At 35.9% G+C, this 14,612-nt stretch overlaps 1 protein-coding gene across 1 annotated transcript in view; it reads left to right on the top strand.

Moving 5' to 3' along the window:
• The first annotated feature begins 5,991 nt into the window (after window positions 1-5,991).
• OMA1 (OMA1 zinc metallopeptidase) overlaps window positions 5,992-14,612 on the top strand; it is a 60,320-nt gene continuing 51,699 nt past the window's right edge. The window contains exons 1-5 of the mRNA XM_008071971.1: window positions 5,992-6,504; window positions 8,467-8,695; window positions 10,997-11,170; window positions 11,271-11,378; window positions 13,913-14,041. Coding sequence (XP_008070162.1) covers window positions 6,005-6,504; window positions 8,467-8,695; window positions 10,997-11,170; window positions 11,271-11,378; window positions 13,913-14,041 — 1,140 coding nt within the window. The 5' untranslated portion in view covers window positions 5,992-6,004. The remainder of the gene's footprint in view (window positions 6,505-8,466; window positions 8,696-10,996; window positions 11,171-11,270; window positions 11,379-13,912; window positions 14,042-14,612) is intronic.

The raw sequence follows: 14,612 nt of genomic DNA, 5'->3' as shown, positions 1-14,612 counted from the left end.
GGGGAAGCGCGGGCGCGGCAGGCGGGCGCAGGGGCGCGTTTTCCGGGAAGACACTCCCTCCCCGGCCTCGCCTCGTCTTCAGCGCCCCCTTTAAAAGACGCCTCGCCCCTGACTCCTCCTCCCGAGAAAAACCCGCTTCTCGCCGCTCCCGGCGTCGGAGTGTCCGTCTCAATCTCTCTCTCTCTCCTTTTTAAAAACCTCTCACAGAGAAAAAAGAAGAGTTTTCCTGCCTCGACTCGGCCACGAAACACAGAAAGTGTCCTGTCTAAACAGCTCGGGGGAGTTGGAGTCATTTCTTCGTACCCTTGTCTCCACAGCTCACTTTTGAATGCTAGTCCAGGGTCGCCTGTCTGCAGCACGGAGGCCCCGTGCCGTGGTGCCGTGCAGTTCTCGGCTCCAGCCCAGGGAGATGAAAGAGCCCTCGCTGGGCATCCGGGGACTGATCCAGGCCGTGCCACCCTCACTTAAAGGACAGGGGTTCGCCTCCGCGGTCCTCAGGCAGGGCGAAGGGGTGTCGTCTGACCTCGGGAAGCTCGAGGACCCAGGCAGCCGCCTTCTAGTTCTTTTTTAAAGCCCTTCCATCGTGGGTGCACTGTGCTTGAATGATTATTTTAAAGCCCATGTCCTATTTTTTGCCAATCTGACAGCTGTTTCCATAGAAACTAGAGGAGAAGTAGTCATTTTCAGCAAGAGTTGTTAAAACTGTCTTCCAGGCTTCAGCTGAGAGTGCCAGGGAGTGCTGCACTTGCTCATTCTGAGATGGTACTTGAAGAATGAAGGATCTGAAATGTTCTTAGAGGCTAGGAATCCAAATTGTTTAATTTTCTCACATCATTAATTTCGTAATCCTAGTAGTCTGCCAGCTATGTTTGTTGACCTGCCACAGCTCTTTGAAGAGAATGTGTCGGCCCCTGATTTTTTTTCTTAGGCTCTGTGTAGTCTAGTGATGGGCTCCTTGGAAATGCATCAAAATCGACTTTCTTCGTTCATTCCTTACCCTCTCTTGAGGATAAACAGGGGATTACAAAAAATATCAGTCACTATTTCTAGTCAAAATGACACTCGGTTGTCAGTGATTTAAAGATTATGATAATGATAATGATAATGATTTTTAATTATATGCATGTAGTGTTTGTGGCGTTTGCTTAAACCGTCTGTGTCAGTAGGATTCTTTTTAAAATTTTTACACAAGTCATGAGATGAGTAGGCGTTTGCTTGTCTTCTGAGCAGAGCTAAGGAGTGTGCATCGAGATGAGAGCTTTCTCTGAGAGGTGTGAGTAGATCAGGGGGTCGAGAATTTAGGAACAGATGATGGAGGTAAGATGCCTGGACATGTTGTGAGAGGGCCCGGCCTACCATGTGAAGCAGTTGATCGAAGCCAATGAAAAACCAATGGAAATTACAGAAATAGTTGCCTGTTTGAGGGCTTACAAAAGCAATACATCCTGTAAAAACTTAAACTGCACAGAAACATATAAGATGGAAATACTACTAATAATTCCTTCTAACCAACAACCTGCCACCCAGAATAATTATGAATCGTTTGGTGTATCTTTCTTAAGATTTATTTTTGTATATACAAGCATATTTTGTCATTATTATTTTTGCAGATGGGAGAAGGGTTGTCTGTTTTGTTCTCTGCAGTATCCCTATCACCCAGAATGATGTCTGGTATATAGTAGACACTCATTAAATATTTAATGAGTCACTCCATTCAGAGGTCAAAAAAAAGTCTGTGAATGGTCAGGGTGGTTAAAAAATGTTATTTAAAGGTGGTTGCCAACATTTGAAAATTTATAAATGTTGCCTAAAATCTGAATTTCTGGCTTTCCTTGAAAGTTTTGAGTCACTTGGCCACACCAGATTCAAATTCTGCTACGCTTGTATATGCCTTTAGATGGACATGAATCTATTCGCATCAGTATGGCTTTGCCGATACTCACCTGCCTGGACCTTGCAAATCTGTGCTGTGCAATACGGTAGCCACTAGTCACATATGGCCGTCTAACTTTAGTTAAAATTAAGTTAATGAAAAATTCAGTTCCTCGGATGCACCAGCCACATTTCAAGTGCTCAGTAGCTGCAAGTGGCTACCTCATTGGACGGCACAAATACAGAACATTTCCATCATTGCAGAAAGTTCTGAGGTGCAGTGCTGCTTTAGACATTTGAATTTGCTACCCTTGCTAGATAGTGTTTTCGCAAGAAGCATTTATTGTTACTGTTTCTAAAATTTGTATATCCCTTTGTCATTACATAGATCTCCATCTTTTAAATGACTACATGGTATTTAGCAAGATAGGACTTTGCATAAATTGTAGGGGTAGGATTTCTGTTGTGTGGTTTGTATTTAAGAAAGATGGCTTTAGCTCTAGTTTGGGGGATAAACTGCAGGGAGAGGGGTAGGTGGTGAAGTAAGGCAGAGAGATCAGAAGGTGTATAGTAATCAGCACCCTAAGGCCACAGAGCCCAGGAAGGACTGGATGGTGAGATGAACGAGATGGAACTGACATGACTCATTTAATGTGGGCTGAGATCTTTTGGATGCTAAAGTCTCTGTAGTGATAGTCCAGTATTTTCTGGAACTGATTAAATGTTGAAAATCGATAAATTTGACTTTGCAGAGTATAGAAGGAACCTCTAGCTAGTTCCAATAATCGTGTATAGTATTAAAATCGTTATTTATTTTTATATAAAGAAATGTGTAATTTTAATACCATGTAAACATTAGTCAGAGATCATGTATTTGCAAAATACAGAAACTAACTGAAGAGAGGGAATTATTTTAGAGATTAAGTGGAAGCTCAGTTAAATGGAGGAACTACCGTGGCCTCTTAGGAACCAGGGAGGTCTTATTTTCTCTGTCTTCCTCTGGTGTCATGGTCTCTCAGTTATCTTCTTTTTATACATATATTCCATTGTCTTTTTCTGTCGATCCACTTGTTTTTTTGCAAAACTTTTTGTTTGCAGTTCTTGTTTGCATTTCTTTGTTTTGCCATAGCACCTGCTAATAGGCCCAGCATATACATGTCCTATATTTCAGTGCAGGATACTGTCTTACCTAAAATCTGGCAAATGGGAGGTGTTGCTAGGGACAGATGTGACTGTAGTTGAACTGCTGAATGCACTTATGGAAAAGGAGGTGTGGGGGGCAAGTGTCTGAAGCTTCTCCACTGCAGTAAATCATCAGATTTGAAGTAAAGAAAAGAAAGTGGGTTGGTGTTGTTTTTTGCACTTTGACTTCTAGAGGAAGACTTTACATTAAACCTTAATACAGTTTCCCATTTAAAACAATTCTTTCCAATTTTTTTGGTCTTTCTGCATCTTCCTAAATGGCGTTTAAAAAAAAAGATTGTTGGCCGGGCCTGGTGGCTCAGCCTGTAATCTCAGCACTTTGGGAGGCCGAGGCGAGTGGATTGCTTGAGTCTGCGGGTTCAAGACCAGCCCGGACAGCTTGGCAAGACCTTGTCTCTACGATAAAAATAAAAAATTAGCCAGGTGTGGTAGCGCACGCCTGTAGTTCCGGCTACTTGAAAGGCTGAGGAGGAAGGATTGCCGGAGCCCAGTGGGTTGACGCTGTGGTGGTCGTGAGCATGCCACTGCACTCTAACCTGGGCAACAGAGTGAGACTGGCTCAAAAAAAAAATTGTTGACTTCCTGAACTATTCTGCTACTCGTGGCTACCCTTTTGAAAAATTCATGTAGTACATAGCATATAATAAAAAGCTGTATTTTATTATCCCTTAATAGTCTTACTTAGGTTCATTTTTGGCTTCTCAGTTAGATTATAACTTCCGTGAGAGCAGGACTATGTCCTCTGCTGCATCTGTAACTCCCATGCCACCTAGCCAATGAAGAACTTACCTAGCTACTCGAATACTAATTTTGAAATGATTTCTAGACTTATTGTACTGCTCTTCAGCTTCGTTCAAAAAAACAACAACTAGAAAGTATCTTGTTAATAATGTTAAACTAGCATATGTCAGCCTGGACTCTGCTAATTTAAAATTGGTGGTAATTCAAAAAGGGTTAATTTGGAGTTAATTTGTACTTAACATGCCCTTTATTAACATCGTGCATTAATAATGCCAGGGCAGAATGTATAAACTACAGAAAATAAATTTGAGTAATTTTCAAATAGTTTGATAAATAGATAATGCTATTTCTTAAAACTGGTAATTCTGAAGTTAACATTTTGGCCATTATTTGAAATATTCTTTTTCTGCTTGCTTTCCCTGCCCCTTTCAGAGACTCCAGTTAGATGGATATTAGGCCACTTGAAATTATTCCATACTTCTTTTTTTTCAATGTATTTTTTTCTTTGCATTTCATTTTGGCTGTTTTCTATTGATATGTCATTTAAGGTCACAAATCTTTATTTTCAGTTTCTAATCTGTTTTTAGTCTCATCCAGTATATTTTTCATTTCATATGTTGTAGTTTTCTTTTTATTTTTTCTTATAGAGATGGGGGTCTCACTATATTGCTCTAGGTGATCTCAAACTCCTGACCTCAAGGAATCTTCTTGTCTCGACCTCCCAGCGTGCTGGGATTACTACAGGTGTGAACCTCCATGCCTAGTCCAGATGTAGTTTTTTATCTAAAAGTTCAGTGTTGGTCTTTTAAGGAAATGTATTACATATCTCTGTGTGACGTACTCACATTTTCCTTTAGCTTCTTAAACATGTAGAATATAGCTATAGTAACTATTTAAATATCCATTTTTAATGTCATTTATTTCTTTAGGAGTTAGTTTCCTTTGGAATTTCTTCTAATTATGGATCATGTAACCTTTTTGTGTGCTTGGTAGTTTTTAGTTGTAAATTGTACCTTGTTAAGTGCTGGATATTTTTGTATTCTAATAACTGTTTTGAGCATTTTTTTCTGGGGTGCTGTGTGGCTTAGCAGTTGTTTAATTTGGGGGTGTTGCTTTTAATATTGGTTAGTTGAGGCCAGGGCAGCTTTTGGTCTAGAACTGAGTTACCTCTAACACTGAGGCAGAACTCTTCAGAGTACTTGACCTAATGCCCAAGAATAAGTTTTTCTACTTTGATAAGTGGGAATATGCACTTTACCCTGCCGTGTGTGACCCTGGACTCCCTCTGGTCTTGTCGGTGATTGTGTGGGTCCCAAATGTTGTTCCCTCTGGCCTTCTCGAGTGCGTGTGTGTGGCGGCCCCATACGTTGTTCCCTTGCGTCTTCTCGAGTGCATGTGGGCCCCAGACGTTGTTCCCTCCGGTCTTCTTGGGTGCCTGTGTAAGCTTGCAACGTTCCCTCCAGGGGGTCCTTTTCCAGCCCTAGGTGTCTTTCTTGCACATTTTCCCAGGTAGGATTCAGCTGAATGTGAGAAGGGCCTCTGCAACTCCCTGGGAGTTTTTCTCTGTGCAGCTCTGTCTTCTCTTGTCAGCTCTACCTATCTTAATCTACTTGAACTTCCAGCTTCGTCTCTTCAATTTAGGGAATCCCTTGGGCTCCACCTAGGTTTACCCTGTCTGCATTGTGGCCTGGAAGCGTTCTCCAGGCAGTAAGCTGCAGCAGCTTAGGGCTCATCTTTGTTTTCTATCTCTCAGGCATCACTGTTCTTCATTGCCTGAAGTCCAGTGCAGTTTATAAGTTAGAGTTTAACCTTCTGTTATGTGCCGCTTCCCCCAAGTTACTGCAAACTGATAACGTTTTACTGTTACTTTTATCCAGTCCAGTTCTCACTCCTCAAATAATTTGCCATCACAGTAAAAATAGGCTCCTCCCTAACTAAACATAAAAAAACGAGTTCAAGTTCCTAAAGTACGTGTTGCACAGTAAAAGTAATGTTACCCTTATCCGTTTTGTATTGCTAGAAGACATTGCTCTATAGGTGATGAGTCAAGTCTTAGGTAATTGAGTCTGAGATGTGTTAGAACAACTGACATATCTATTTAATAACTATCCCCCATTTGGTAAATAAATATTTTCCCAGATATTTAGTTTATTTTTTGTATTTCTTCAGGTAATCAAGCAAAAGAAAGATGAGCTTCCTCTGTGGACTACAGTCTGCTACTAGAAACTGTGTTTTCTTCCGCTGTAACTTACTGGCCAGCTTGAGAAAATGCAACATGTCAACAGTAACCACCCCAGGCTGTCATCAAGTACAGAATAACCATCTAGTAAATAAGTATCAGGAACTGGGGGTAAATCACTGCGATAGGTTGACTTTTCTACCTGGAAACTTGCATTTTTGTAGGACTTTTAATAATAAAAAACCAGAATACCTCTCAAGTATCAAAAGCAAGGAAATTTGGGTGATTACCAGCAAATGTACTGTATGGAATGGCTCTTTTTCAAGACAGCTGCCAATAAAAGATGTTACAGCCGTTCCTGCTCTTCCAGTATCGTGTCTTCAAAGCCGTTCTCCCATAAGAGCTATCAGGAATTTTCACACTTCTCCACGGTTTCAAGCTGCTCCAGTTCCTCTCTTGCTGATTATTCTTAAACCAGTGCAGAAGCTCCTTGCAATCATTGTAGGCAGGTAAATTATGTTTTAGAAAACACACTTTTGCATTAACATTTTGTACTAACTTTAAAAAAATCAACTTTCATATTTCTAAAACTACTCTTTTAATGAAACCTTGTTAGATCTTCTTATCTTGCCCATTTAACTCAAAAGTTTCTGAACAGCAGGTCCTACCCAATTTAGTTACATATAATGTAATAATCTTAAAGCAGTTTACTGCATATTAATTTGTGGTCTTATGTGATCTTTTGTTATTCTTACATACTGTGTAGACTTTTTAAAAAAGAACTTACATCTGTGATTATGAGAAGAATCGGAAGTATTGCTTATAACACCTATGTAAGAACAGTACTTGTATTCCTTTTTAGTTTGTAAGATTCGAGGCAGCAAATCATGAAATTGAGGAACTTATGAGAAGTGGGCTCATTCCTAGTTAACTCTTAAACCATTAATATTTATTTTTTTCTCTTTCCAACAAACCTTTATTTTCTTTTGGAGATCCTTTATAATTATATTTTTCACAACTAAATCATTCTTTAACTCTTTTTTCTCCTTTGTGTTTCATTGAGAGTGAAGAAAGCTAATCACTGTCTCCTCATAAAGCTTTCTTAATTTGGATAAGAAATCCTTTCTAGCCCTCTTCTTACTTCCATCCTAACCAACCCAATTTGCTTTTGATAAAAAATTGAGAATTTCTATGTGTAATTTATTGTGTCCTTCATGATTTGGTGTTGGCACCCAAAAAAGATACTGCTGGATTGGCTCTTAGTTTAAATAATAAATTGATTCTAGTTTCTTGGGATAATAGCTCTTTCTAATTACTAATGTGTTCTCATTTTTTACAGTTATTTATTTTTAACTTTCTTGTTTTTATTTTGTAAATTTTCTTTCAGTATATGTCTTGCATATGTTTTCGAATAATAATGCTGCATAACATTTTAAATAGGAAATAAGTATACTGCATAGTTTATGTCCCTTCAGGTTGTTTCAACACTTTGTTTAAAGACATATCAAGTGCGTCACTTAAAAAAAATTTAAAAAATTAAATTTTGTAAAGTAAATTTTTGTCAAGAGAATGATGGATATATTAAATTTTTTGTTGTGATTTTACAGATGAACTCACAAGGGAAAATTTTTGTTCCAGGGTTGAAAACATTGCTTGTTATTAAAATGTTTCAGAACGCTGTTAAGCAGTAGTATTGTTGCCTGGACCGCCTCAGATGCTATCTATAAAATATACCATGTTCTTATTTGCAGTACTTATGATCTTATTACGTCTCCTTTCTCATGTTCTAAAGAGAATAGTGGAATATCTGCTGCTGAGCACTGTTTATTTCCAAAATCAATGCTGAGGTAGTTTCCCTTGTACTTTGTTGAAGCACTGATAGATTGTGCTGGAAGTCTGAGAAGCAGTGTGAAGAATAGTTGTTAAAAGTATAGATTTATTGTACTATAACCCCTTAGATGTTTATTTAGCCAATTTATCTCTGTTAAGTGGTCCAGTGGTCAGATTCTGGAAAGTCATTGTCTTCATTGCCTGGTTTTTCTGTTACTACTTCTGTGACCTTAGACTAGTTACTTCACTTTGCTGTCTCAGTTTTCTCTTCTGTAACAGGGTTATCATGAAGATTCAGTGAGATGGCATATATATGATTAGAAGAGTATTTTGCATTTGTTAGTCAATAAGTGTTAAGCCATGGTAGTTTTAGTAACAGAGCTTCTCAATTAGTGCTTATCCTTAAAATAGCTGAAGAAGAAAATTCAAATAAGCATTAGAATTTTTAGCAGTAGCTCTATATAGTTGATTTCGTTTTCATCATTTAGCTAAGAATTTTATAAATTGAAAAAGACATCTATATAGATAAACATCATAAAAATGCAGGTATTTGAGGACATAAAATCTAGCATATGCATTTGAGCTTTAGTGATATGTGCTGGAATGATTATCAGAACTTTGAATTTTTCTTTTTGCTCTAGGGGCATAAGAAAATGGTGGCAGGCACTTCCTCCTAACAAGAAAGAACTATTTAAAGAAAGTGTAAGGAAGAATAAATGGAAATTATTCTTTGGTTTGAGTGGTTTTGGATTGCTATTTGTAGTGTTTTATTTTACTCACCTGGAAGTAAGTCCAATCACAGGAAGGAGCAAGCTTCTCTTATTGGGGAAAGAGCATTTCAGACTTTTATCAGAACTGGAATATGAAGCAGTAAGTAGTGAAAATTGTTTCTAGATTACTTAATATAAAATTCAAAGCAGGAGAGTTCTTAAATATGAAAGATGCACTACTTTTTAACTTTAGTCTTTGATATGAAATTAGCATTTTTTTCCCAGAAGGCCTCAGACCTTTCACACTTGGTATTCCTACCGCCTACATTGTTTTTCCTCCTATTCACCCAGCTAACTCCTGCTCATCACATGTCACCTTAAATGTCACTTTCTCAGGAAAGCCTTCCTTGATTATCCAGACTGGGCTAGGCAGGGTGACTAGATCAGGCCCTCGGAGTAGCCTTCATACAGACTGAATTATGAACCAGCTCATTTGTACTTGTGCCCAGCGCTTGGCTAGACTGGGGTTAGGTCTCCTAGGCTTCTCTCCCTTTGCACACTGTACTTTTCCTTCACAGCATTTACAGGAGGGTAGCATAAATATTTGCATAATTATTTGTTTCCTGATCTGTCTTCCTTGTTAGATTAAGCTTCATGGGGCAGGGATCTTGTCTGTTTTGTTTATGGTTTCATCTTAAGTACTAGCAAAATGTGTAAAGCAGTGCTTAGTATGTACTTATTAAATAAATAGATCTATTGTCAGAATTTTTATATTTTGAATATCAAGTAGAATAAGATAGTTTTTTTTTCCCCCTCAAACATCAATTTTTGGCAATTTATTGTATTTGAATCCAAAATAAAGTTGGCATTCAGAAGTCTTGACTCCTTGGAAAATATAGTAGCTCAGGTAGTTAAACGTTTTGTACCCTAGTGAGTTCCTTAGGGACAGAGATCCTTATGTACTCTGTGGCTTAATTAGTGTTTGTTGAAGTGACATCTCATAACCTCACTTGACAGCTAGGACGTAGTTAGAGCTTTTTATCTTATTGTTTCGAATGCACTTCTGAATTTGTTAATGGAAAGTTATTAAGAAATAACAGTGATTTTTTTTCACTATAAAACTTGTTCTTAATCAAGATAAGACTGAACTCTTATAGTAGAGCATATACAGAGATTGAGCTATTTCTTAGGAATTAGTAAGAGGCATGTTTGAGGAAAGTGTTCTAGAAAGATTGAGAGAGGCCTAGTATTAAATCAGTCCATCTTCTACCAATTATATTGCTAAGAAATTTTTAAAAATTTTATGTATCTATGTGTATATACATACAGGTATAGACATAGACACACTTCTTTTTTTCTTATTTAAGCTAAAAATGTAATACCTATGTGATAGGGAAATTTAAACACATGTTCTTTGAGTTTGAGTCTTACTCTATCGCCCAGGCGGGAGTGCAGTGGCACACTCATGGCCACCCCAGTCTCGACCTGCTGAGCTCCAGCGATCCTTCTGCCTCTGCCTTTCAAGTAGCCAGAACTATAGGCTTGCATTACCACGCCCAGCTAATTTTTGAGGTTTCGCCAAGTTGCCGGGGCTGGTCTTGAACCCGCGGGCTCAGTCAGTCCACTCACCTTGGCCTCCCAGAGTGCTGGGGTTACAGGCTGAGCCACCGAGCCCAGCCTAACACATGTTTTTATAGGGATATTTTAAAGTGCTATAAATACATATAATCTTGTTTATGTACTTCAGAACAGTTAGTAGGGTTTTGTTTGTTTGTTTCACAAAGTTTATATTGGCAAGTTATGCTTTTTAAAAGTGCTAATTGATATAAAGACTATTTTAAATGCATATTCTCCAAAAGTATATATTTATAGTGCATCTCAAGGAAGATTACCAACTTTTTGGTTCTTATATGAAAGAAATTACACATTGTATGGAAGTTAAAGTAATATTTCAGAACATTCTTAATTTCCTCAGTACACTTGAAAGAGCTCTCATGAATATAACTCCAAAACGTGTCTTCATATGGTGGCTAATCTTAATCAGCATCATGTAGAGACAGTGCTCATTAGTTCTGAGATTTCAGTAATTTCATTTTAATATGTGTGAATATAACACTTTAAAATTAATGAAATGTCTTTTCTGTTTTCTAAAATGCTTAGGAAAGTAGAAATAATACTTAAGTTTTTATTTGTGTGTAGATTAAGAGAATGAAATTTTGATTTCAATTCACTCAATCCATAAAAAATCTTAGTATTAGAATTTATTCCTTGTTGAGAAACTACATTACCTTTGCATGAGTAATTCAAATTTGAGAAACTTGAGTGTTTAATATATACAGATTTTTATATAATTAAAACTTAAAATGTTTAAAAATAAGTAGCCATATAATGCTCCATGAAGCAGTATAAACATTTGTAGCACTAAAACTTTTAATATAAGGAATAATTTTTAATCTCTCAGTGCATGGAAGAATTTAAAAATGATGTGCTAACGGAGAAAGATGCCCGATACCTGACTGTTAAAGAAGTGGTTTATCATCTAATTGAATGCAATAAAGATATCCCAGGGATCTCTGAGATCAATTGGACTATTCATGTAGTTGATTCTCCAGATATAAATGCCTTTGTGCTTCCAGTAAGTAAATGTTCTCAAGCACATTTTTATTGTTAAATTTATTGTCCTTTTTTTTTTTTATGGTGATCTAATTGCTTCCATTATTTTCTTTATGGTGCAGAATGGTCAAATGTTTATTTTCACTGGGCTTTTAAATAGTGTCACTGATGTTCATCAACTTTCCTTCCTTCTGGGCCATGAACTAGCACATGCAGTACTTGGGCACGCTGTAAGTACCTAAAATGAATATTCAGCTTTGAAATATTGCTTTGAAGTTAACAAGTCTTTTAAAGAACTGAATCTTTTTACTTTTCTTTCTTTTATTTTAATGACGGAGTTTTGGTTTTTAGTAATTGCCTTATCTGTTACCTGAAAAAATGCAATTGACTAATTTTGAGAATTTTTATGATCTTTAGTATTTCATTCTGAATAATTAGTGTTTCTATTAAATACTATTTTTATCACTTGTCTCTTTTACTAAAAAGTAATTATCTCAACCTCTAATTATTTCAAATTAAATTTTAAACTTCTCATAATTATTAACATACTTGCAATCTAGTCAGAAAATTAATTGTAGGAAAGTGATATTACTATTTAGGTGGGTAAATCAGTTTTCTTTCTTTTTATTCATTCTCAGAGGATAGCTTGGAGCTTCTTTGAAATTGTCTAGAATGATATGCCATGTATAATTAATGCAGAGTAATAATGATACCTAGCCATTTTACAGTTTACTGAACGTTTTAATATGTACCTTCTCATTCATAATTTTAATACCTCACGGATATGTATTTGTTATTCCTGCTTTATATATGAAGAAACTAATGTTTGGAAATTTTGTTTAACATGATGAACCTGACAGCAAGGCAGAATAAGGACTTTAATTCAGGTCTTCTATATGCAAGTCCAGCATTTCTTCTTTTGGCCATAGTTATCTGGTTGTTAACAGCACTTTTCTTAGATTATGGAACTCAAGTTGATTTGTGCTCCTGTGATTGCTCATCTATTTGATGTGATATGAGTCCAGGAAAACAACACATTTGTTCTATACATTGTTTATTGCTATTCATTAAAAAATATGAATGACTCATCTGCATAATTAGAGAGAAGTATATTTTCTTTAATTGAAAACAAGAAATAGTGAAAAGACTATGAAATGCTAAGTTGGAAATGAAAGTAATATTAACTTCAAATGGAAATGATAACATTTCTAATTCTTCAAGAATCATCTCAAATTCTGCCTATTCCTTAGAGTATTGATAAGATGAGGTGGGCCAAAGTTGTGTTTTCTGAAACACAGAGTAGTTATATCCTTTATTTCTTCTGAGTTACAAGAAAGTTTAAAAAATATTTTTCTTAAACAAATAGATACAAGAATGAGCCTAACATGGAAATAGTGTTATTATATGCACTCTAATATTTTTCAAATAATGACTTCATAATTACAAAATCAATTCATTTTGGTCATTTTAGCATTTAAAAGGTGTTACTATTCAGTACATTTGTTTTTTTGGTATCTGGTTCGGTGCCTCATATGCAGTGTTTTGTTGTCATTTCTGTCATGTAAGAACAAAATTAGATGATATGTAGAATACAAGTGGCAGCCTTAAAAATAGAAAATAGTTATTAATTTTTTTGGCAGAGTTCTTAAATGTTATTAACAATATTTTCTTTTTTGATTCGATCTTAATTTTGACTTGATCTATCTTTTGTTTATTTCTAGTTTTCTAAGACTGAATAGTAGCAGTCATGTTCTTTAATAATTAATAATAGCAAGGACTTTCTCTTCTATAATGATGTCATCATTTTGAGTTTTACTCTTTTGTGGTAAAATAATTCCATAATTGTTTTTCACAACACAGTTTTTATAATGAAGCAAAGTATGCTTTGTGAGGGCTGATTATACCATTAAGGGACATATTGTTGGTCATTGTTTTTAGTTTTCTGTACATTCAAGTAATGACTGCTATTTTGTCGGTGTCAGCTTTATATTAACATTTCTTAATCAACTTTGGTGGCAAATAATGAATAGTCCAGTATGTTAAACTTATATTTAGATATTGCTACTCAAGACAACTGTTTCATGTAAAACCTTATTTGGATCCTGTTATAAGCAAATAACAAAAACTTATGGAACCCGAGTCCCTGGTGAGAAATACCAGACTTGTATAAATGAATCATGTTTTATATGCTGGGTCTTGAAGACCAAAAGACTTTCATTTAAAATAATCTTCTGGTCTTTTTCTGAATTTTCTCTTGTTTTAGCTGCTTCTTATGTTAGGTAGTGTTTAGTTTTTATCCAAAAATATAAGTAAAGTAAGTTTATTTGATTTTTTAAATGATTTTTTAAATCATATAGTCATGATATTAGAAATTAAAACTGCCCAGATTTAATTCCTGGCACTTTTACCTATAGCTGTGTGAATGTAGGCAACTCTTTTAGCCATTCTCTATCTCAGTTTCCTTATCTATAAAATAAGAATAAATGTACCTATTTCACAAGAAACTGTAGGTTAATATCATCAGACTAATAGTAAGTGGCTCAGTAAATGTTAGTTGAATGAATGAATAGATATATAAGTGGGTAAACAAGGGAAGGAAAAAACGGACCAGTAAAGGATAATCAAAAAAAGAAGAGAACTTTCGATCTTAGGTCATGAAGGTCAGTTGAACACATGGCATTATAACATATGCTGAATTAGAAAACGTAAGCATATACGGTCTCAATATATTAAATGTAATTTTTATTGTTTTGATTATTCTCAGGCAGAAAAGGCTAGCATGGTTCATTTATTGGATTTCCTGGGAATGATTTTTCTCATAATGGTTTGGGCCATTTGTCCTCGAGATAGTTTGGCACTTTTGGGCCAGTGGATACAGTCTAAATTGCAGGAGGTAAGTCTGAGACAATAACTTGAGGATATTTTAATATAGCTGTAAAGCAACAAATACCAGAGATGTTTTCACATTTTGCTGTGAAATATGGGTAATTTTAAGTAATTTTTAGTGTGTTACACTTTCTCATTTTTAGGGGATATTCTTACATAATGAATATTTAAATTAAAGAATACTGCATTTCTCAAAGGATAGATATGGGTTGATTAGAAGGGCTTGGCAACTTTTGGCTGATACAATTTTTAAAATATAGTTATTGGTTTTACAGAGAGAAAACCCAGTCACTGACCTTTTCTTTTGTTCTGACTATAATGTACTAACAGAATGATTCTGCCTGTCCCCAAATATAGTTGTCCCTCAGTATGTGTGGAGCATTGGTTTCAGGATCTCCGTGGATACCAAAATCTGAGTATGCTCAAGTCCCTGAATTAAAAATGACATGATGTTTGTATATAACCTATGCACATCCTCCTATATACTTTAAATCATGTCTGTTACTTACAATTACTTACAATACCTAGTACAATGTAAATCCTATATAAAACGTTGTTATGCTGTATTGTTTTTTAAA

Source organism: Carlito syrichta, unplaced genomic scaffold, assembly GCF_000164805.1.
Source record: "Carlito syrichta isolate Samal-C Ts95f unplaced genomic scaffold, Tarsius_syrichta-2.0.1 Scaffold314796, whole genome shotgun sequence".
Taxonomy (NCBI): Eukaryota; Metazoa; Chordata; class Mammalia; order Primates; family Tarsiidae; genus Carlito; species Carlito syrichta.
Note: the sequence above shows the minus strand (reverse complement) of the source record. Positions and strands in the feature narration are given on the sequence as shown.